Source organism: Lepidochelys olivacea, assembly GCF_965140295.1.
Source record: "Lepidochelys olivacea isolate rLepOli2 genome assembly, chromosome: 5".
Lineage (NCBI taxonomy): Eukaryota > Metazoa > Chordata > Testudines > Cheloniidae > Lepidochelys > Lepidochelys olivacea.
This window is the reverse complement of record NC_140415.1, coordinates 72,591,147-72,614,436: the sequence shown is the minus strand read 5'-3', so window position 1 is coordinate 72,614,436 and position 23,290 is coordinate 72,591,147. Positions and strand designations below refer to the sequence as shown.

Below are 23,290 nucleotides of genomic sequence, written 5' to 3'. Positions count from 1 at the left end.
ATGCCTGTCATGACCGCTCTGCTTGTTGTTTTGAACTCGCTGCCTTGCACCTAGCTATGCAGGCATGTGCCCCTCCCCTTGCAAAGCTCCAGGAAGTTTTGACATTCCTCAGCCTGGAGAGCTCAAAGAGCTGCTGAGGATGCTGCTCCATGTAGCTGAGGAGGCTGTGGGAGAAATCAGAGGGAATCGGAACCATTATTGTGGAATGTTGTTCTCCCTTTGGGTTATAGATGTTTTCTGAGAATTACTGACACAGGTTTAGCCTTCAAATCCATACAGAGTACAACCCTGGTGCTTCTGCGCATAAACAACATCCATGGAAGTCACAGTCTTCTGCTTTCCATGCTAAGTGTAAGTAACGGCATCTCGGATCACATTCTCCAAAAATAACCTTTAGCACTCCCCGAGTCTCCTCGTAAATGAGATCTGAAATGCAGTTCCCATCTTTAAAAAAGGGAAGGAGGAGGATCCTGGGAGCTACAGGCCAGTCAGCCTCACCTCAGTTCCTGGAAAAATCATGGAGCAGGTCCTCAAGGAATCAATTCTGAAGCACTTAGAGGAGAGGAAAGTGATCAGGAACAGTCAGCATGGATTCACCAAGGGCAAGTCATGCCTGACTAATCTATTTGCCTTCTATGACGAGATAACTGGCTCTGTGGATGAGGGGAAAGCAGTGGACGTGTTGTTCCTTGACTTTAACAAAGCTTTTGACACGGTCTCTCACAGTATTCTTGCCAGCAAGTTAAAGAAGTATGGGCTGGATGAATGGACTATAAGGTGGATAGAAAGTTGGCTAGATTGTCTGGCTCAACGGGTAGTGATCAATTGCTCCATGTCTAGTTGGCAGCCGGTATCAAGTGGAGTGCCCCAAGGGTCGGTCCTCGGGCTGGTTTTGTTCAATATCTTCATAAATGATCTGGAGGATGGTGTGGATTGCACCCTCAGCAAGTTTGCAGATGATACTCAACTGGGAGGAGAGGTAGATACACTGGAGGGTAGAGATAGGATACAGAGGGACCTAGATAAATTAGAGGATTGGGCGAAAAAAATCTGATGAGGTTCAACAAGGACAAGTGCAAAGTCCTGCACTTAGGACGGAAGAATCCCATGCACCGCTACAGACTAGGGACCGAATGGCTCGGCAGAAAAGGACCTAGGGATGACAGTGGACGAGAAGCTGGATATGAGTCAACAGTGTTCCCTTGTTGCCAAGAAGGCCAATGGCATTTTGGGATGTATAAGTAGGGGCATTGCCAGCAGATCAAGGGACATGCTTGTACCCCTCTGTTTGACATTGGTGAGACCTCATGTGGAGTACTGTGTCCAGTTTTGGGTCCCACACTACAAGAAGGATGTGGAAAAATTGGAAAGCGTCCAGTGGAGGGCAACAAAAATGATTAAGGAACTGGAACACGTGACTGATGAGGAGAGGCTGAGGGAACTGGGATTGTTTAGTCTGCGGAAGAGAAGAATGAGGGGGGATTTGATAGCTGCTTTTAACTACCTGAAAGGGGGTTCCAAAGAGGATGGCTCTAGACTGTTCTCAGTGGTAGCAGATGACAGAACAAGGAGCAATGGTCTCAAGTTGCAGTGTGGGAGGTTTAGGTTGGATATTAGGAAAAACTTTTTCACTCGGAGGGTGGTGAAACACTGGAATGCGTTACCTAGGGAGGTGGTGGAATCTCCTTCCTTTGAAGTTTTTAAGGTCAGGCTTGACAAAGCCCTGGCTGGCATGATTTAGTTGGGGATTGTTCCTGCTTTGAGCAGGGAGTTTGACTAGATGACCTCCTGAGGTCCCTTCCAACCCTGATATTCTATGATTCACGCCCCCACAACGAGCCAAATGGCGAATAGCTGGCTTCATAATACCCTGGATATTGTCCCTCAGTACCTTTCTATGGCACTTAGTGCCTCCTTTCTGATACCTTACCTCCCTTACCATGACCAGGCATGTTCGCTAGGTTTACAGACAGTGCGGCCTGCTGCTGGGGGTGTGGGGTGTGGAGAGACTGCTCAAAACTTAGAACTGTCTGAACTTAGAGACAGCATACCCACACACTCACTCTCTCCCCCAGCACACACTCTTACCTCTTTCACATATACGCTACCCCCGCACACACACAGTCTCTCTCATACTTCCCCAACACACACATACTGTTTCTGTCTCTCCCCAACACACACACACACACACACACTCTCCCCTCCTCCACCCTACACTTCAGTTGAACAGCAGCTGGCAATCTAGTAGGATGCCCAGGGAACGAAGCGATTGAGAAACCAGCATCATGTGACACTGTACCTGCCATATGAGGCATTGCAAATCCTTCCCAAAGCACCCTGCGGCCAGTTGCACAGAGGGATAGCTACCCACAGTGCCCTGCTCTCTCTGTCGATGCAAGAGCTGCTAGTGTGGATGCACTCTGCCCACACAAGGAGCATAGTGTGGACATGCAACAGCGTGTGCACAGAAAGATGAGACATTACTCGTGAAATCGCAAGATTGTCAGGCCATGATTTGGAAAGCAGTTACTTAAATCTGCTGAATCACAGGGCAAGGAAATGCATCTCCCTGGTGCTGCCATGGAAAAGTTGTATGGCATCCACACGTTATAGCGGACGTAGTATAGAAGGCTTGATTTACTGTTGCTTTATGCCATTCTTAATGCTTCCCTTTTGTCATAAATATAAAGGGAAGGGTAAACCCCTTTGAAATCCCTCCTGGCCAGGGGAAAGCTCCTCTCACCTGTAAAGGGTTAAGAAGCTAAAGGTAACCTCGCTGGCACCTGACCAAAATGACCAATGAGGAGACAAGATACTTTCAAAAGCTGGGAGGAGGGAGAGAAACAAAGGGTCTGTGTCTGTCTGTAGTCGTCTTGGCCAGGGACAGAACAGGAATGGAGTCTTAGAACTTTTAGTAAGTAATCTAGCTAGGTATGTGTTAGATTATGATTTCTTTAAATGGCTGAGAAAAGAATTGTGCTGAATAGAATAACTATTTCTGTCTGTGTATCTTTTTTGTAACTTAAGGTTTTGCCTAGAGGGGTTCTCTATGTTTTTGAATCTAATTACCCTGTAAGATATCTACCATCCTGATTTTACAGGGGGGATTTCTTTATTTCTATTTACTTCTATTTTTTATTAAAAGTCTTCTTGTAAAAAACTGAATGCTTTTCCATTGTTCTCAGATCCAAGGGTTTGGGTCTGTGGTCACCTATGCAAATTGGTGAGGCTTTTTATCCAACATTTCCCAGGAAAGGGGGGGGTGCAAGTGTTGGGAGGATTGTTCATTGTTCTTAAGATCCAAGGGTCTGGGTCTGTAGTCACCTAGGCAAATTGGTGAGGCTTTTTACCAAACCTTGTCCAGGAAGTGGGGTGCAAGGTTTTGGGAAGTATTTTGGGGGGAAGGACGCGTCCAAACAGCTCTTCCCCAGTAACCAGTATTAGTTTGGTGGTGGTAGCGGCCAGTCCAAGGTGTAATATTTTGTACCTTGGGGAAGTTTTGACCTAAACTGGTAAAGATAAGCTTAGGAGGTTTTTCATGCAGGTCCCCACATCTGTACCCTAGAGTTCAGAGTGGGGGAGGAACCGTGACACCTTTATAAAACCATAATATTATGTAGATGGTCAAGAGAAACCAAAGTTACACAGTAAATTTGATCATCTAATTTAGAGTCTTTAAATTGTTGCTGTTGTTTTGAGGTTAGCAATGCAGAGCAGAACAAGATTTTCAGTCTAAACAAACCATTGCAACAGATATAAGAGAGTTTGACAGATTGCATTAGCTAATTTATGTTTTTTATTTAGAAGAGATTGCTTTTTTCAAACACTTTGGAAGGTGAGGGCGAATGGTTTCAGGAAGTTGCAGAATTATGGTTCACGCATTGTTCAGCAAGCCCAACTGCAGAGATGTCAGATCAAGTGCCATGGCTGCACCTCTTCTCAGACGTGAGGGACACAGTGTTGTTCTTAGTAATAGTTATTGTAGGAAATATTTTTAGATATTTCCAATAAATTTCTGGATTTGACAGGCCTTTATAGGGTACAGCAAGTTCCAGATGCATGGCCGCATGAAGCTAGCTGTTGATACTGCATTATGTTCTGCCAACACTCCTGATGCAAATGAAGTCACAGTGGTTATGGGATCAAGCCAACAATCATTCCTAATTGTCTTGTCTCACTGATGTTGCTGTAGTTCGAGACAGCTCAGCTGGCTTGGGAATCCAACCAAAAAAAGAGGAAACTGTGAAATACAGCTGCAACCAATTTGGTATTTGGTCTGGAAGAGAGATGTCTGAACTCATATAATGTTGAGCCTTGCTTAGTTTCTGAAGGGGGATTGATATATCATTTACCCACCACCAGATCGTAAGAAATAGTTTGTAATTTGAGGGAAGTAGAGCAGTTAAGAAGGTAGCTTGCTGAGAGAGACGATAAATTCCTTTCTTTTATATAGTCAAAAATAGAAATGTTGGCTCTGTTTGCATTATCTAAGAATTTCTCAAACAGTGAGGCTTTAGTGGGTCCCTAAGAAATCCAAGGCTCAGATGGGAGACTACCCTGTTTAAAACTTTGCTAAGAACACAAGAGCACTGTTTCAAAATCTAATCTTTCTTTCTCGTAGTGTGAATGTAGTTTGGTCAAATTCGCAGAACTCAAGTCACAGATTTAAGTCCAATTCAGAGTAAGATTGTTTCATCTGAAACTCTGTGTATTTATGCAGGAAAGATGCAGAATATCTTTCCATACTCTTCAATGTGAATTTTCTTCACTGCAGCATCATAGCTCTGAGCCCCTGTTACCTATCATTTGGAAGTAGGCAGGTAAAATTATCACCAGCCTATATTCCTTCCATTCACAGAAGACTTTGATACATTCATTAACTCTCTTTTCCTGAACTGCTGCCCATCCATTGGTTTGCACAAGTCACAAAAAGGCAAAGCCGGTCAAGTGGGTAGGTCCACATGAAACAGCAGTATCAGTGTATTAAAAACACATACATATTAGGGTGTGTCAGTAACACCCTAACAAGATCAACCTCTCAAGAACAAAGAAGGTCCCAAACTAAACAATAAAACATGAGATAATACTGTATCTGTTTTGAAAGTGAATGTTACTGGCCAAGAAAAGTTCACCCTAACACAAGATTTTATTTATTTTTTAATCATGGCTTCAGTAAGGAAATGCATTTTTCATGCAATGATACAAAAATAAATATTGCCATGTGATTGAGAACAGAATCAGCTACGTACAGTCTTTCCAGTTGGTCTGTGAGTTCAGCAAAAGAATTGGGGGGGGGGGAGAGAGGGAGTTGTCTTTCATCTCAATGCTGAAATAGGTCTGTGCAGCTTATGGACTTTCTTGCCTGCTGATGTCCGCTTAGGATTCTTAGCAGCTGTCAAAAGACATACAATCTAACCAGTCAACCATTTGTAAGTAAATGCTGTGCGGCCATGAATTCGGTGCATTACCCAACAGAAAATTCATATAGAAATATGGGTCACCTAGAAACCTAGGAGGGAAAAAAGGGAGACAGAATAGATAGTATAGTGGACAGCATCATAAAAATTAATAATGGTTGGCACGCATAGTGTCTTTTGTCTGAGGATCTCCCATGTTTTACAAAACATTCATTAAAATATAATGAAAGTTGAAAAACGGCCAACACCCACTGTGGTGAAAGCATTCTCTGGTTGAAGCTATGAAAGAATCTCTGTGTACACACCTTGACAACACCCCACCAGAATTCCTCAATGGGGAGGAGGAGGTGCTGAGAGTTTGCCATTTTGATCATTACTAAGCAGGCTTTAAAACAGTTTCGTACCACTGGAGCGACACAAAACTGCTTCATTGCACAGAACGATCTGGCCCAGTACCTTTTGTTACTTTAATCCATTTTTAAACATTCTGTTTTAGTGTGTAGCTATTGCACCTCTAAGTCTTATTGAAATCAGCACCGCTTTTGTGTTCTAAAAGGGAAGGGAAGAGGATGGAAGAGAGAGATTTTGCGTTGCCTTTGAACAGCTGCAGAACTAGAAAACCCGTGTTTTCAAAAATCGGCACCTTAGTTGTGTACACAAAATATAAGCATATATAAAAGATGCTGCACTGATTCGTGCTCTTCAAATACCTCGGGTAGAAAAGGTAAATTGCACATATAAAATATGCTGTTATGTGTACAAAGTGGATAATTTACCATCTGCGTTTGCTATTCAAAAAATATTTCCTATTTTGAATGTGGAGTTACATGTTTGTAAAGAGGCATGTTTTGCATGCATGTTTCAAGGGGCAAATTTTGGAAAATTTGGCTCAAACAATCAAAGGTAAATTTGTCAATCTTAGCCATTGTCATTTAAACAAGAAAACTAGTCTGAGTCTGAAAGTGGAGAAAGTCAGAGCTGATTAGCATGTGTAGACAAGCAGTTGGTTTTATGAACAGGTCAGCCTGTCATCCATTCATGGAGATTCACATTTTAAAATGAATCACTAATTGCAAAGCAGGTTAATGTATAAATGAACAAACAAATTATCCTTTTGACCAAAAGAAAAAGCAACTCTTTGAGCACTTAGTTTTGGACAAAAACAATTACTAATTATCATTGGCGTGTGCTGTGCCTAATAATTAACTTATTCATAGAACATTAACCCACAATTTATGTGTCTTCAGTAGCCTGTATTTTAATTCATTTTTTTTTTGTTTGGTTCTGCCACTTGCTTTAAATATGTATTGCCCATCACCTAAAACACCTTGCTTTGATCTAAAATTTAATTTTAACCTTAGAATCTTAATTTTTGTATAATAGTTGCTAAGTGCTTGTGATAAAGATGTAACTTTCTGTAGTGAGCTGAGTTGCCTCTCAGGGTTAGGAAAGTGTGATCATTCCTATTAAAACTACAGTGGGTAAGCTAAGGAAACGCTGCTTGGCAAACAAGCCGGAATTTTTCTTATGAGTTGGCCTGTTTCACAGACAGCAACCTTTCCTTCAGTCAGTGTTGTGATACGTGTGGATCATCTTCCTTTCAGCTATTTTGCCCGACAGACATTGTCAAACCTTAGGGCTAATTCCTGCAAGGTACTGAGAGCTCTCAACTCCCACCCACTTCAATGGAAGTGGAAAGTGCTCATTACTTTGCAGAACTACCCCCTTAGACAACAGGCTTCCACCCAGCTGGAGGTACCCTCACAGTTCTGTGCTCTCCCTCCCTCACCAAAGAACTCCATTCCTGCTTTATGCTTCCTCCCCACCCTAAAATCATCCACCTCTCTGATGAAACAGCAGCAAAATAAACCTCTACAAAATACTTTACTTGTGAGTAGCCAAATAGGGGTACAGTAAATTCACTCATCAGACGTTTTTGATTTGTTGTTTCTGTGCCTATGCTACTGCTGTTTTTCGGGCTGATTAAAATGTGCATATCTGAAAGTGACAAAATAATAATTACAGAAAACTGAAGCTGATTAAAAAAATCAGGTCTTCCTGAATCTCATTTTTTGAGTCGGATTAGCAAACGGATTAAAAAAAGAAAAATTTTAAAGTGCTTCATTGGGCACTGTGATTTCACATTCCACCACTTTCCTTATCTGCTTCTCCCCATTCCTTGAACTTTAGGTGTGAAAGTAGGGAGAAGAGACTCCTTTTATAAATCTCACTACTTCAGGTAATGCCCAATATCGTTCAAACATTTTTGAAGGAACCCGCTTGATAAATAAGAGTGAGTGTATGTAATATGCAAGGGTTTTGTTTTCCAGTAACTCCAGCAGTTCACTGCCATTCTAATTAATCTGTACATTATTTTCCAATAGATTTCAAATAAAAACCCATTTGGCAACAGGAGACTTTAGAGAGCGAGAGAGACACACACACTTAATCTGGCAATACATTTTCTTATAGTGAACATTAGTCTGGAATGATCACAAGAACTTTGGTGAAACTTCAAAATACAGAAATGTGAGCCAGATGCTACCCGCTACATAACTGGCAGTTGAGAGTACAATGCAGAAAGTCAGTTTGTTTTATGGGAAGCATACCCTGGTCCATTTGATAGTCTTGTTGAGCTGGAGAAAGTTTGTTGTCCAGTGTATACCCTACTTATTGTGACTACAGGACTGAAAGGCGTGCTGTAGAGTTACTTATTCCTTCAATAATATTTTTTTCTTGTGCCTCTCCCCCAGGGAGGAAGATGAATATTCCGAACTACGATCAGAGCTCAGCCAGAGCCAGCATGAGGCTAATGAAGATTCACGCAGCATGGACCAGGATCAGACTTCTGTTTCAGTACCAGAGAACCAGTCCACTATGGTCACTGCTGACATGGGTTAGTGATTTTTCTGAAAAGACAGGATGTCTTCTACTAGTAGAAAGAAAAGGAGTACATGTGGCACCTTAGAGACTAACCAATTTATTTGAGCATAAGCTTTCGTGAGCTACAGCTCACTTCATTGGATGCATACTGTGGAAAGTACAGAAGATCTCTTTATACACACACACACCATGAAAAAATGGGTGTTTACCTCTACAAAAGGTTTTCTCTCCCCCCACCCCACTCTCCTGCTGGTAATAGCTTATCTAAAGTGATCACTCTCCTTACAATGTCTATGATAATCAAGGTGGGCCATTTCCAGCACAAATCCAGGGTTTAACAAGAACGTCTGGCGGAAGGGTAGGAAAAAATAGGGGAAATAGGTTACCTTGTATAATGACTTAGCCACTCCCAGTCTCTATTCAAGCCTAAGTTAATTGTATCCAATTTGCAAATGAATTCCAATTCAACAGTCTCTCGCTGGAGTCTGGTTTTGAAGTTTTTCTGTTGTAATATCACAACTTTCATGTCTGTAATGCTTGGAGGGGAAAGAAAATAAATCATCCAAGCCTTGTTAATCAAACCAAAGGTGTTGAGGAATTCTCTAGGAGAATAAACAGTATCATTTAAAATAATCTCAGAACCTTGCTCCCAGACCATCAGAGCTATAATAGCTGCAGAGGAAGAACAGAAAATGAGCTTGTCAGGAAGAACTGAAGCACCTAAATGAGTGCCCTTTGGGGAAAGGGAAAATGGAGGGGACACACACACACTCACCCACCTCTATAATAGTATACATGTTCTGACCTGATCATGTAATTTGCTGATTAATTGGATGGATTGATTTTTTTTAACTCCTGTTCCTGTTCTGTTATTTTACCAAATAGCAAAAACATTTTATTTATAAGTGACTGAAGGTTGTTTTTAAATGTTGCTAGTTTATTTATCTATAAAATTTTGATGGTTGGAAATTGCAGAGATGAAATAGAGGCATCTAGAGGCATTAATAAGTGGCAGAGCAATGTGCCTCTCCAGGCCATGACTTTTAAGACTTGTTGCTTTCTGAGAGCCATTAATTTATGTACAGGTGGCAAGTTTCTGAATACACTTACCTGTGCTGTGGAGTGTTAAGGAAGGTTCTCTTGGAAAAGAGTCCAGTAATTATATTGTTTTTCAGATGTGTTCAGATTGGGAATTTCAAAGCTGAAATTAAAGGGTAGTTAGTACTAGCTATAGAGATCCGGTTCTCAGACTCCAGCAATAAAGATGCCCAATATTGGGGTACGTAGACACACTGCTTTTCGCAAGCTTGGGAGCGTCATTGATATGCATATTAGAGGGGAAATGTCTGTCTCACTGGATCAGATTCTGTTCTCATTCACATCAGCGTAAATCAGGGACATATCCTTGGCTGTAGTGTAGTTCCTCCTTCCTTCTGTCATAGGTATTTATTAGCTGTGATCACCAGACACCAGCGTGCCTTGGGAAAGTCATGATGCGCTGGATCTTGATGAAAAAATTACACTAAATCCAAAGTCCAATGTGACTGATCCAAGCAGAGACAAAGATCAAAACATCTCAGAGATGTTTTCTAAGCACTTTTGTTACAGTCGTACAGAGGGTCAAATTCTATCCTCAGATAAACGTGTGTCACTCTCACTGAAGTCAGTAAAAATTCCGCTGATTTTTAATGGCAATTGTATGTGCTTCTCTGAGGGTAATGTTTGTGTCCCAGTGTAGACTCAGTTAACAATATATTTTTATTTCACTCTTTTCTTTTGCAGTAGCTTAGCAGACACCAGTTGTGCACTGATCTCTGGCCATGGACTCTGCTTCAGAGAGAGGCAAACTCCTTCCTCTTCCCCATTATAACTTTAAGCTTTATCTCAGATGGAAGGAGAAATCTTGTTTGCCATCCCCAAAAAGAATGAAGATTCCTCTTAGACACAAAAGGACTCTGTGACACATCACCTATTATACAGTGGATGGATTGTTGTCGGTATCTGAATTCCTGTGACTGATCCACCACTGGGAAATATGCAGATTTACTGAGTAAAGGGGATGGTAGTTTGTTCAGGTCTTCCAAACCTTCCTGCAAAGGAAGGCTTAATTCAGGGAGTCTGTGACCCACTTTTGCTAATATTGGACAGAAGGGGATTAATTTTGGTGGAGGTACACCAGGGATGAATTTGACCGAAATAGTTGAGACAATACATGGGTTTCCCAAGACAACTTTGTAGTTGCTGACTGAAAACTGAGGCCAAAAAGAACATGTGGCTTTTCTTGAGAGAGGGACTCTGTGTTTGTTACGGTTTTGTGGTTTGAGTTTTTTTATTTTCAATAATTCATGTGCAAAACTGACGAATGTACGTTTTTGGATATGTGCCTGAATGTCACAGTAGATTTTATTCTTAATTGAAAAAATAAATAAGACAAGAGGCTTAGTCTCTAAACTTGGTATTTTGGTGAAACACATGAGGTCAGACAGTTTAACTTGACACCAAAAACTAGACTAAGGACTGACTTACACAACCATATTGACTTCAGAAGTATTGTATGGAGTGTAAACCAGCACTGAATCTGGCCCTCAGCGTTAAAACATTTAGTTTCTTTTATAGTGGGATTCTTATTATGTTAGGGTATCTTTTCTCTCTCAAAAAGAAAAGGAGTACTTGTGGCACCTTAGAGACTAACCAATTTATTAGAGCATAAGCTTTCGTGAGCTACAGCTCACTTCATCAGATGCATATCGTGGAAACTGCAGCAGACTTACCCAGTGAGAACAGAAATTATGTCCTATATGTACATCAGTACTCCAGCCAATCAGAGCTATAGATTAGAAAAATGGTATTGGAATTACCTCTGAGCCCGCTTTCCCTGATGGCTTGGGACTCCAAAACCCTGCCTTGTTGAGCCAGACACACTAGTCTGCTGCAACACAGACCCAGGTCTGATCCATGCCCCCAAAGCTGCTGACTTTAACAGAAAACCACTCAGCAGGTTACCTATCTCCAGCACACAGACACCCAGTTCCCAATGGGATCCAAACCACAAATAAATCCGTTTTACTCTGTATAAAGCTTATACAGGGTAAACTCATAAATTGTCCACCCTCTATGACACTGATAGAGAGATATGCAGGTATTGCTCCCCCAGGTATTAATGACTTACTCTGGGTTAATAAACAAAAGTGATTTTATTAAGTATAAAAAGTAGGATTTAAGTGGTTCCAAGTAATAACAGACAGAACAAAGTAAGTTACCACGCAAAATAAAACAAAACATGGAAGTCTAAGCTTAATACGTTTAAGAAACTGAATACAGGTAAATCTCACCCTCAGAGATGTTCCAATAAACTTCTTTCACAGGCTAGACTCCTCCTTAGTCTGGGCCCAATCCTTTCCCCTGGTACAGTTCTTGTTAGTTCCAGCTCAGGTGGTAACTAGGGGATTTCTCATGACTGGCAGCCCCCTTTGTTCTTTTCCACCCTCTTTTATATCTTTCGCACAAGGCAGGAATCCTTTGTCACTCTCTGGGTCATCTCCCCCCCCCCCCTTCTAAATGGAAAAGCACCAGGTTTAAGATGGATTCCAGTACCAGGTGACATGGTCACATGTCCTGTGAGACCCCAAGTCTCCATTCTTTCCGGCCTGACTCACAGGAACACAGGAAGGCTTACAAGTAAACAGAGCCATTTACAACCAATTGCCCTGGTCAATGGGAGCCATCAAGATTTTGAACCACCATTTTAAAAAATGATAGGCAAACTTTTTAAATTTGGGTGCCTATGCCTAAATATGGATTTAGTTGCCTAGGTTTAGGTGCCCAAATTTGAAAAGTTTGGCCTATATTCTTTACCTGTGTTACTAATACTTCAGATTAATCAGATTGAAAGAATTTTCACAATCCAGTTTACTTTTCAATATTTGTTATTTCTTTACTTTTACCACTTCATTGATCCTGGACAGTGATCTGTTTTTTATACCATAATACAAGGATGAGACATTTACATTTCCAGCACAACAAGCAAATGTAGAAATACAAAATATTGCTACACGAAATCACTAACTTTCATAGTAAGCTTATAAGGTATTCCTCCTACACACCAACACAAGCATCCTTCTGTCCTTTGTTTATTTTAGTTTTAGTATCTCTTTAAAAATAAACCCTTATGTTAGTTATGCACATCAGGCTAATCACCATGACCTAATAATAACATGGCACTGTATACTGCACGAATGCAGCAAGCTTATTGACATGCCAACTACATCAATGTGTTATGATACACTAATGCTTTTAGATATGCTGCTCTTCTGCTGTAGGCAACAAAAACATCAAGAGCTAAAATTGTTAATTTCTCTGCTGTATCTTGTAAATCCTGTGAGTGGGTTTACACTAGCTTCCCTTTGAAATGTGGGTCTATCTGACATTGTTATAAATTCTTATTTTCTGGGAGAAACATTCCTTCAGGGCTAGAACTTAGCATATAAGGTCTTTCCTTCTGAAGGAAATGTTTTGTAAAATGAGACAAAATGTATATACAGGCATTATTGAGTTTCAGGAGCACAAGCAAAACAAGTAGATTTTACAATTAAACATTCTTGATGGTGCATCTGTGACTCAGAATTGAATTTTGTTAATAAATAAACTTATTTGGCAGATTATCAACGCTAAAGCATATTAATTGTTTTGGTGGAGAGTGGAGCTTGTGGGAAGTTCTTGCACATACAACTTCAGTAGGAGTTTTGTATGCATACAGGTTGCAGGAGCAGACCCTGCTTTGGCCATCCATATTTGTCATGCCATTGATATGTTGATGGGTTTGTTTTTAACATGAAATCCCTTTTGCCTGCAGTAATTTCACATTCACTCCAGGGCTGCATTCTTTTGCAATCCTATTCCTACACAAAGAGAATTTTTGAACACTTTTGTTGATCAACCTGTGCAAAGCTGGAAATACTGCATAAAGACAAGGGCCCATGATTGCTGCTACTGTCATTTAAACACAAAGGAACAAATGCTACCTTTGAATTTTGAGATAACAGTATTGAGTCTGTGTCTTGAATTCTATTCTGTTCTATATGGGTTCTTATCTTGTGGTCATCACCGATACAGACAAGCTTCATCCATAGGTTAGAGAGTTCCATTGTGCCAGAGGAGCATAGTTGTCGACCAGGGTGTTCTCCCAGGGCTTTAGGTGGTCATTTAGATAGACTGGGCCTAGGCCATGGAACCACCTTGAAGATAGGGACTGAGACCTTGAACTTGATTTGAATTTCTATGCGAAGCCTGTGTAACTGAATGAGAACATCACTGGCACATAAGAATTTGGACATAAGTATTTTGGTTTTATGGTTGCTTTTATTTCCCCCTAAATGTTAATTGGGCCATTTTTGTTAAGTGGCTGTCTAAATTACATCTACAAAATTTGTGCATGGCAAGCCTTGCATTGCATACAGTTGTCTGGTGTTTTACATATCTGTGGCTGTAATTTAGGTGGTCAGGTTTGTTAGTTTGTCCGGTGTTAATCGAAGAAGTAGATGAGTTTTTGGTCATGAACTTAAGGTTATTTATTTTGTAGTAGTCCCCTGTTCCCTCACACCTCGCTCTTTCATAATCAGCTTCTGTGATCCTTTGTTTTAAATTCAGGTTTTCAAAGTGCACTAAAGGAGTTAGGTGCCCAACTCCCATTGAATTTCAGTGGGACTTGAATGCCTGTCTCCCTTAGGCTCCTTTGAAAACACCAGCCATATGTTTTAAATCTGATTGGAAGGTCCGATGGTAATGAAGTCCTAGGTGGAGCAATACCATAGGAATAACGTTTCATGAATGGATGCCACCCCTTTTAATATTTGTACCCCTGTGAAAATAATGCATTGTCATGAAATATAAATCCATCGTGTGCTGTACAATGCAATAACTGATTATTGCACGATGTCTTGGTAATTAATGGCCCATAAGTGAATACAGCCAAGAGGCATCAGAACCCAAGAGTGAGTTCAACTATATGGTGCACATCAGGGACTACTGCTGATATTTATCACTGAATGTAAGTTGGAGGTGATGCAATTAATTTGTAAAGTTAGTTCACAAGATAAGAGGGATCATTTGGTTGTCACAAAATTGGGGAGAGAGTGGATGACACCCGATAAAACAGTGCTGTCAGACTGCAGTGGGGAAGGGTCTTCTGGCCCTTTCCTTGTGAGAATTATGATCATGTTTTCATCGTAAAGCACCTAGTGAATATGATCACAATATGGAGCCTCACAAGAACAAGGGTTGTTATTGGGGACCCATAAATATTTCCAGTCTTCTCTTCAGTTGCACACATAGAAGAAACAGCTGTGAAAATGAAATTTTAGCTCTGTAAAATAATCTCTCTAGGGTTTTTGTGTAAGCTTTTGGACACTTGGCAGCAGTTTGAGCGCAAATCCCCAAAGTCCTTCCTTTTAGAGGAGATTGGATTATATCATCACTGAGTGAACTGGGCAGAAGAGCATTCTGATTCCGAGGGAAAAGTCTTCTTGTTGAGCGCAAAGATCAGGAGAAGCTGCAGTAATGAGAAAGATTAACAAAAAAAAGCAAATTGGGACAGTGACATGGAAGTGTGCTAAAACGTGATCTCTTTAAAATGTGGAGAAGGTTTTTCAAACAAGAAAGACCACTCCAGATAAGTGGACGAGGCAATTATTTGTGTGATTGTGAGTAATTTGAGAGTTTAGGCTGATGGCATTCAACCCTAGAGATTTGTAAAGAGAAATCAATAACTTGTGCGAATAGGCTGATGGTATTCAAGACTGGAGATTTGTGAAAAGCAGTGTCAGACTGTAGGAATATACCATTTTACAGGAGTGGAGCCTGTCTTGCTGAAAGTATTCAATGGTAGTAGCTTTTTAGCTTGTGACACCCAGTGCATGTGTGACATGTTCTTTCTCTTTCATAGATAACTGTAGTGACTTGAACTCCGAACTGCAGAGAGTGCTGACGGGGCTGGAGAATGTAGTCTGCGGGAGGAAGAAGAGCAGTTGCAGTTTGTCTGTAGCAGAAGTGGACAGACACATTGAACAACTCACCACTGCCAGCGAACATTGTGATCTAGCTATTAAGGTGCAACAGCATTAACTAGTCACTAAATGCATTGTATGCATACTGGGATACATGATAATACCTTGCATTTATAGCACCTATCATCTGAGAATCTCAGAGCACTTCACAAAGATTTACTGTGCCTCACAATGTCTTGTGAGGTAGGTACAGTAGTATATCTATATTTGGATATGGGTGCACTAAGTCACAGAGAGATTACCTATAGATCTTGTATAGAGCTTTTCAATCCATAGATCTCAAAGCACTTTACAAATATGGGTAAGCCTCATCCTTATTTTACAGATGCACAAACTAAGGTACAGAGAGATTGCCTGACTAGCTTTGCAGTTATAAACATGTCATTTATTTAAATTACCTTACACGGAATAGGCTGACTAATGGTCAAGATATTTAGAAGAGTAAATAATAACTACGAGAGGAAGCAATTGCTATTTAAAAATTACAAACTGAAGATGAAAGAGCTGTAAATATTTCTGCACATTAGCTCCTTACCACACCCCTATGAGGTAGAGAAAAGGGGAAACTGCAGCAGAGAATTTATGATGTGACGGATGCCACAGGATCTATTGGATTTCCTGGTATCCAGGTTTGTGCTCAGAACATTAGATTACATGACTAATTACGGTGTGTGAGGCTAGATTCCGGATTTATCAGCATGCATAATCAAAATGAACTGTAACACTATATAATCAGGAATGAAGAAAAGCTCAATAATTCATTAGTTCCCCCAGAGAAATAGTTCCCTGTATGTATCAATTGCCTTCTGTTCTCTTCTTCATCGCAAACAATGTAGTGTGCTAGTCAACAAACCAGAGCTGAAGCAAAGCATGCCGCATCCAGAGAACTGCAGACAGTTTAGTTAGCAAATGGATGTTGGTCACGTCAGTTTGTAAGAGCATAAGGGCAGAATGATACCTGGATTCAGTTAATTTGTACATGGTGGTTATTAACGTGCCTGTCAGAGCAATGAGGTGAGTGGGTGCATTTAACATATTATGCTGCTTTTCCAACAGGAAGCACTGGAAAAGGGGGCTGGTATCTTTTTACCTTTTCTGCGGGTCATTTTTGATCTTTCCCTTTATTTATTTGCAGTGGGAGTTACTATGTTCTGTAAGCAGCATTAAAACAGATTAGCAATGCTGACAAAGACTGAATACTAGGTGGAAGTTTTCATTGTATCTGACATAGTTGTTAAGTAGATTTAATTATTAATAGAAAACTTCTTATTCCAAATAAGGGTTTTAATTCCTTGAATAGTTTTCCAGTATATTGTCTTGATTACCAAGAGAACATCCAACAATATCCTGTTTTTTCCTTTTGCTATCTCTAAGGAATTTTATTTCTTCTTCTTTATCACCTTTCAAGAATGCAGCCCATTCATGCAATGAGAATGTTAAATGCTCCTTGAAGCAGTATGTTGTCTTGAAATGACCTGTCTTGTTTTCTGAATCTGATTTCTGGAGACCTGTAGCTTTAGGTGGAGGGTTCATTCTTTATGAAGTATAGCAGCTTGTTTTCTATTGCATGGGTATTACAAGGAATTGCTAATCAGAAAAAGAATGTAGGAACCTCCTCATGAGTAGTGTGTATTTGCTATTCACTCTTGAGCCTAACTGTATGAATTGTTACGTTTACAGCTGTAAACCAATTATGAATGTGGTGGGGGAGAAATATGGTCCAGTGTTTACAGGAGGAAATTGATGGTCAGAACATGAAGGTTCTGTTCCTACTTCTTCCATTGACTTGCTGCATAACCTTGGACAAGTCACTTAACCTCTTTGTGCACAGGCCTGTGTAGGATTTAGTGTGGCTCTGCGCCACCTTGGGCAGAAGCTCTGGAAGGGATTGTGTGTCAGAGAATCCCAGGTTTTCCCTGAGGTCCCAGGTACACAGAAGGAATGTATAGGCTGTACCATCCTAAGGCATAGTGTACCCCATCCCACACACATACACACACTGTGCATGGCCAAGGCTCCTTCCCCTCCCCATATCTCCTTGTGCCCTTGGGGGAAACATATGTCCCTGAGGACCTACAGAAAGAACCGTCCTTGTGCTCCCCCAAATTTGGGACTGCACTTGTCCTTGTCATGCTAGTATGTGAGGAAGGATTCCTTGCACCCTCCCCAGCCCTACACGCCCATTCAAGAGCCAGGCACAATCTGGTACTGCGAGTACATCTACACTTAAGATGGGAAGGTGCTTCCCAGCACAGGTAGAGAGAGAAGCACTAGCTGTGCTTGAGCTAATGTGCTAAAAATAGCAGTGTAGCATGGATGGCGAGTCAAGCTGGGTGCCTGAGTACAAACCTGCCTGGACCCATTAGGTATGTATTCAGGTGACTAGCGTAGCTGCCACCTGTGCTCTCCCCTCTATGCTAGCTCAAACTCTCATGAGTCTACCTACCTGTGTTGGGAAGCACAATCCCAGCAGCAGCGCAGATATACCCTATGTGTCTCAGTTAAGTCATCTGCAAAAGAGGTACAACGCTTACCCATGGTGAGGTGTGGTGAATGTGTTATACTTTGAGGCCATCTGAGGAAAGGTGCTGTATAAATGCCAACTGCATGCTGTTGTTTATGTATATCTCAGTGAAGTGAACTTTTATTTATAAAGCACCCATCTTCTGCCCAGGTGCTCATGGAGCTGAAGAGTAGAAAGGTTACAAACTATTTATAATGAAAACGGCCTTCATTAAGTTTCAAACAAAAGGAACAAATTAAATGCGTATGCGTTGCTTGTACACATATGTGTAATTGTATAGCTGCCCTTACATCCTTATGTAGTGGCAGTGTAATATTATTGGCCCTTTTTAATATTCTCCCCTTCTGCTTCTTTCTGTCTTATCGTGACTCTGTTTTTGCAGACAGTAGAGGAGATTGAGGGTGTGCTGGGACGGGATCTTTATCCAAACCTGTCTGAAGAGAGATCTCGGTGGGAAAAGGAGCTGGCTGGTCTGAGGGAAGAAAATGAGAGCCTCACTGCTATGCTGTGCAGCAAAGAGGAGGAGCTGAACAGGACCAAGGCCACTATGAATGCTATCCGGGAAGAAAGGGACAGATTGCGCAGAAGGGTAAGACTACCAACTGTCTACAGAGTACATAGAAGTGCCTTTCGAGTACCAGGGATCTTTTCAGTTCTTTCCAGGCCACATAGGTTTGTAACTGGGGAGAGTTGATACCCTGCACCTTCTCGCACCATTTTTTGGAAGCAAAGCAATATAAGTTGTAAAGAGCTAGGAGTGAATGGATAGAAATTGCAAGAAGCTTTTATATGGGGGGAGGGGATAGCTCAGTGGTTTGAGCATTGGCCTGCTAAACCCAGGGTTGTGAGTTCAATCCTTGAGGGGGCCATTTAGGGATCTGGGGCAAAAATTGGGGATTTGGTCCTGTTTTGAGCAGGGGGTTGGACAAGATGACCTCCTGAGGTCCCTTCCAACCCTGATATTCTATGATTCTATGATGAGCAGTCAAGATATACAGAAGCCTCATATCGGAAAAAGTGTGTTAACTGAAAGGCTGGTATTCATGGGCACGAAAGTATGTGTAAGTTGTTTATAGATAAAGCAGATGTTTATTTAGTGGATTTTCCTGTGAATAACAAATAGATCTTTGTCTTTGAGAATTCAATTTGTGATTAAGAGAAAGTAAAAGAGCAGGACACTTGTCACTGGGAAATAATTCTCTGTGAACTGAACTTTGAGTAGTCCCAGCCATGCCCTCTATCCCTGTCTCCATTTTCCAGCTGTTTGCTATATCAGACAAAACTGTTGTTCTTTATGTAGACACTGAATTAAGACAAGAGGAAATTAAGTTACAGAAAAGATGAAAGTTTAAAGAATACATGGTCAGTCTCTGGTATTCTTTTAAATTATTTACTGCCTCTCCTTAATAGACAACTTAGGAAATTTTGCAGTGTTCCATGAAACATCTGCATGTGAAATAATTTTGTTTTTGAAGAATATGTGAATGATTTTTCTTCCAAGCCTTGTGCTGTATGTGGGTAAAAATTTAGAGACCTTTGTATTCTTTGTAAATTGTTGAAAATGTTTTTTATCTAGTGGCAGCAGAACAACCTCTTCCTTGAATGTTACGTTTTTAAGAGATCAGTACTCTTCAGCGTGGTATTGGACTATGTCATTTGCCATTTCCAGTCTTTGGCTATCCAGCCATAGATCATCTCACTCAACAAAGCTTCCTATCCATCGTGACATAATGAGTTTATTTGCTGCTAAGGCCAATTACACCTGTAATCTGCTGTGGTGCTTACTAGATCTTTATGTCTGATGCTCTGTTTAAAATTGCACGTGTGTGTGTGTGTATACATTCATGTGTGTATGCCTACATTTCTGTTTGAGCTAGGGCTGTCGATCAATTGCAGTTAACTCGCGTGATTAACTCAAAATCAATTGCGATTAAAAAAATTAATAGTGATTAATCATAGTTTTAATGGCCCTGTTAAATAATAGAATACCAATTGAAATTTATTAAATATTTTGGATGTTTTTCTACATTTTCAAATATATTGATTTCAGTCACAACACAGACTATAAACTGTACAGTACTCACTTTATATTATTTTTATTACAAATGTTTGCACTGTAAAAATGATAAAAGAAATAGTATTTTTCAATTCACCTCATACAAATACCATAGGGCAATCTCTTTATCGTGAAAGCGCAACTTACAAATGTAGATTTTTTTTTTGTTACATAACTGCACTCAAAAACAAAACAATGTAAAACTTTAGAGCCTACAAGTCTGCTCAGTCCTATTTCTTGTGCAGCCAGTTGCTAAGAGAAACAAGTTTGTTTACATTTACTGGAGATAATGCTGCTCGCTTCTTATTGACAAAGTCACCTGAAAGTGAGAACAGACATTCACATGCGACTTTTGTAGCCGGCATTGCAAGTTATTTATGTGCAAGATATGCTAAACGTTCATATGCTCCTTCATGCTTTGGCCACTATTCCAGAGGACATGCTTCCATGCTGATTCCACTCGTTAAAAAAAATGTGTTAATTAAATTTGTGACTGAACTCCTTGGAGGAATAATTGTATGTCTCCTGTTCTGTGTTTTACCTGCATTCTGCCATATATTTCATATTATAGCAGTCTTGGATGATCACCCAGTATGTTGTTCGTTTTAAGAACATGATCACTGCAGATTTGACAAAACGCGAAGAAGGTACCAATGTGAGATTTCTAAAGATAGCTACAGCACTTGACCCAAGGTTTAAGAATCTGAAGTGCCTTCCAAAATCTGAGAGGGACGGGGTGTGGAGCATGGTTTCAGAAGGCTGAAAAGAGCGGCACTCCAATGTGGAAACTATAAAACCTGAACCACCACAAAAGAAAAGCAACCTTCTGCTGGTGACATCTGACTCAGATGATGAAAATGAACATGCGTTGGTCTGCACTTCTTTGGATCGTTATCGAGCAGAACCCATCCTCAGCATGGATTCATGTCCTCTGGAATGGTGGTTGAAGCATGAAGGGACATATGAATCTTTAGCGCATCTGGCATGTAAATATCTTGCAGTGCTGGCTACAACAGTGCCATGCGAACATCTGTTCTCACTTTCATGTGACACTGTAAACAAGAAGCGGGCAGCATTATCTCCTGCAAATGTTAACAAACTTGTTTGTCTGAGCGATTGGCTGAACAAGAAGTAGGACTGAGTGGACTTGTAGGTTCTCAAGTTTTACATTGTTTTGTTTTTGAGTGCAGTTATGTAAAAAAATAATAATTCTACATTTGTAAGTTGCACATTCATTCACTACAGTACGTGTATGAAGTGAATAGAAAGATACTATTTCTTTTGTTAATCTTTTTTTACAGTGGAAATATTTATAATAAAGAATAAATGTGTGAGCACTGTACACTTTTTGTATTCTGTGTTGTAATTGAAATCAATATATTTGAAAATGTGGAAAACATCCAAAAATATTTATATAAATTGTATTCTGTTATTGTTTAACAGTGTGATTAATCGTGATTATTTTTTTTAATCGATTGATAGCTCTAGTTTGAGCATTTTGTTTTCTCTTGCAAAATGTTTGTGTCCCATGTAATCATATACCATGCAGTGTAAATAGTTCTCAGCCCCGAGCTGTTTAGACTGAGTACTTGACAAAGCATTTTCGCTTTAACGAGGACTATTGCCACATCTTGTGCTACAGACAAAGTTCAAAGAGGTTTTTGCTGGTTTCTCAGTATAATGAAGATTTTATTTGTTTTCTGTTTTCCTTCAGCTGTGCAAATCTACCTCAGCTATGGACAATATGAGGTGGTGGTGTAAAAAATCTTATTTGGAGAATGTTCTTATTCAGGATGTCTGTTTGCTGTGTCAGCCTCTGGGAGGTTTTGGAAAGTACAATCCTCCTGGCCATATGCAATAACTAAACCCACACCTACATTTTCTGGTAATAAAAATTAGAAACTGTAAGAGGTTGAGGTGTTTAAAGAAGGGTCACTAGAACAAACTGATAAATTAAAGGGCAGTGAAGACTAGGTGGTAAGCATCTAAATGTACTATGGAATTTAAGAATGAATAGGCTGAGCGGCTCACAAGAGGCCACTTCTAATTAAAATCACACCAGAGGATTGGAGGATAGTAAATGTTGCATCTCTTTTTTTTTTTTTTAAAGGTCTGGGGAATTACAGATCGGTAAGGCTATGCCTACACTAGAGACTGTACAGCAGCACAGCTGTACCAATAAGATTTCTCATGTAGCCGCTCTGTGCTAACGGAAGAGAGCTCTTCCATCAACATACATAAACCAGAGGCAGTAGTTATGTCAGGGGCACACCCCTAAGCGACAAGTTTTGCTGACATATGTGGTAGTGTAGATATGGCCTAAGTTTTACTTGCTTACCTGATAAATTAGTGTAAATGGTCATTTGAAAATAGAATGATAAAACACTTAAATTATTCTTACATAATAGGGTCTAACCAGCATAGTTCTACAAAGGAAAATTATACCTCACAAATCTATTAAAATTCTTTAACATGTCAGTGCAATAATGGATAAAGAAAAACTAGCTAACATAATTTATTTGAAATTTCTAGAAGGGCCTTACAAGACATTATTAAGGAATCTCAGAAGTCATGGACTGAAAGGCCATTCTGTCATGGATCAGAAAATAGATAAGTGACAGAAAACAAAAAAATAGGACTAAATGGTCAATGTTCATCATGGCAAAAATGACATGAAAGTGCCTTGTGGACCAGGACCATATATATTGTGTTTAATATACTTGCTAATTATCTTCAAAAGCAGGAGCAGTGAGATGGCAAAACTTGCAGATAATATGTAATTATTTAGGTCAGTCAGCACTGAAAAAGTCTTCTGGCTAGCTGAGGAGAAACATTTGGGAAGAGGGGAGAGATTTGGGATGGGCAAGGGGAAAAAGAATAGGGATTGAAAAGTGGGGGAGAACTAATGGAGATCCAGAACACAGAAATTTGAGGAGAAGAGAGAGAGGCAGGCATGTAAGAGGAAAAAGTGAGAAAATAAAAAAGAAAGCAAGCAAAAGCATAGAAAATTCAGAAGCCGAACCCAAAAGCCAACTCGTCCATGGGGCCGGACGAGTTGCATCCGAGAGTGCTGAAGGAATTGGCGGCTGTGATTGCAGAGCCATTGGCCATTATCTTTGAAAACTCGTGGCGAACCGGGGAAGTCCCGGATGACTGGAAAAAGGCTAATGTAGTGCCAATCTTTAAAAAAGGGAAGAAGGAGGATCCTGGGAACTACAGGCCAGTCAGCCTCACCTCAGTCCCTGGAAAAATCATGGAGCAGGTCCTCAAAGAATCAATCCTGAAGCACTTGCATGAGAGGAAAGTGATCAGGAACAGCCAGCATGGATTCACCAAGGGAAGGTCATGC

The 23,290-nt window shown here is 40.4% G+C and overlaps 1 protein-coding gene and 1 pseudogene across 4 annotated transcripts in view; one reads left to right on the top strand and one right to left on the bottom strand.

Moving 5' to 3' along the window:
* The window catches only part of MCC (MCC regulator of WNT signaling pathway), a gene marked incomplete at its 5' end in the record, with an annotated part of 360,091 nt that overhangs the window by 267,030 nt on the left and 69,771 nt on the right, over positions 1–23,290 (top strand). For all 3 annotated transcript variants that reach the window (XM_084628620.1, XM_084628619.1, XM_084628621.1), the window contains 3 exons: positions 8,171–8,313; positions 15,241–15,404; positions 18,268–18,474. In XM_084628620.1, the coding sequence (XP_084484746.1) occupies positions 8,171–8,313; positions 15,241–15,404; positions 18,268–18,474 (514 nt within the window). The remainder of the gene's footprint in view (positions 1–8,170; positions 8,314–15,240; positions 15,405–18,267; positions 18,475–23,290) is intronic.
* Positions 259–1,952, bottom strand: LOC311520292 (histone H4-like; annotated as a pseudogene). Its single transcript has 2 exons — positions 1,834–1,952; positions 259–444 (listed from the first exon to the last, which is right to left on the bottom strand). The product of its transcript is annotated as a histone H4-like (transcript).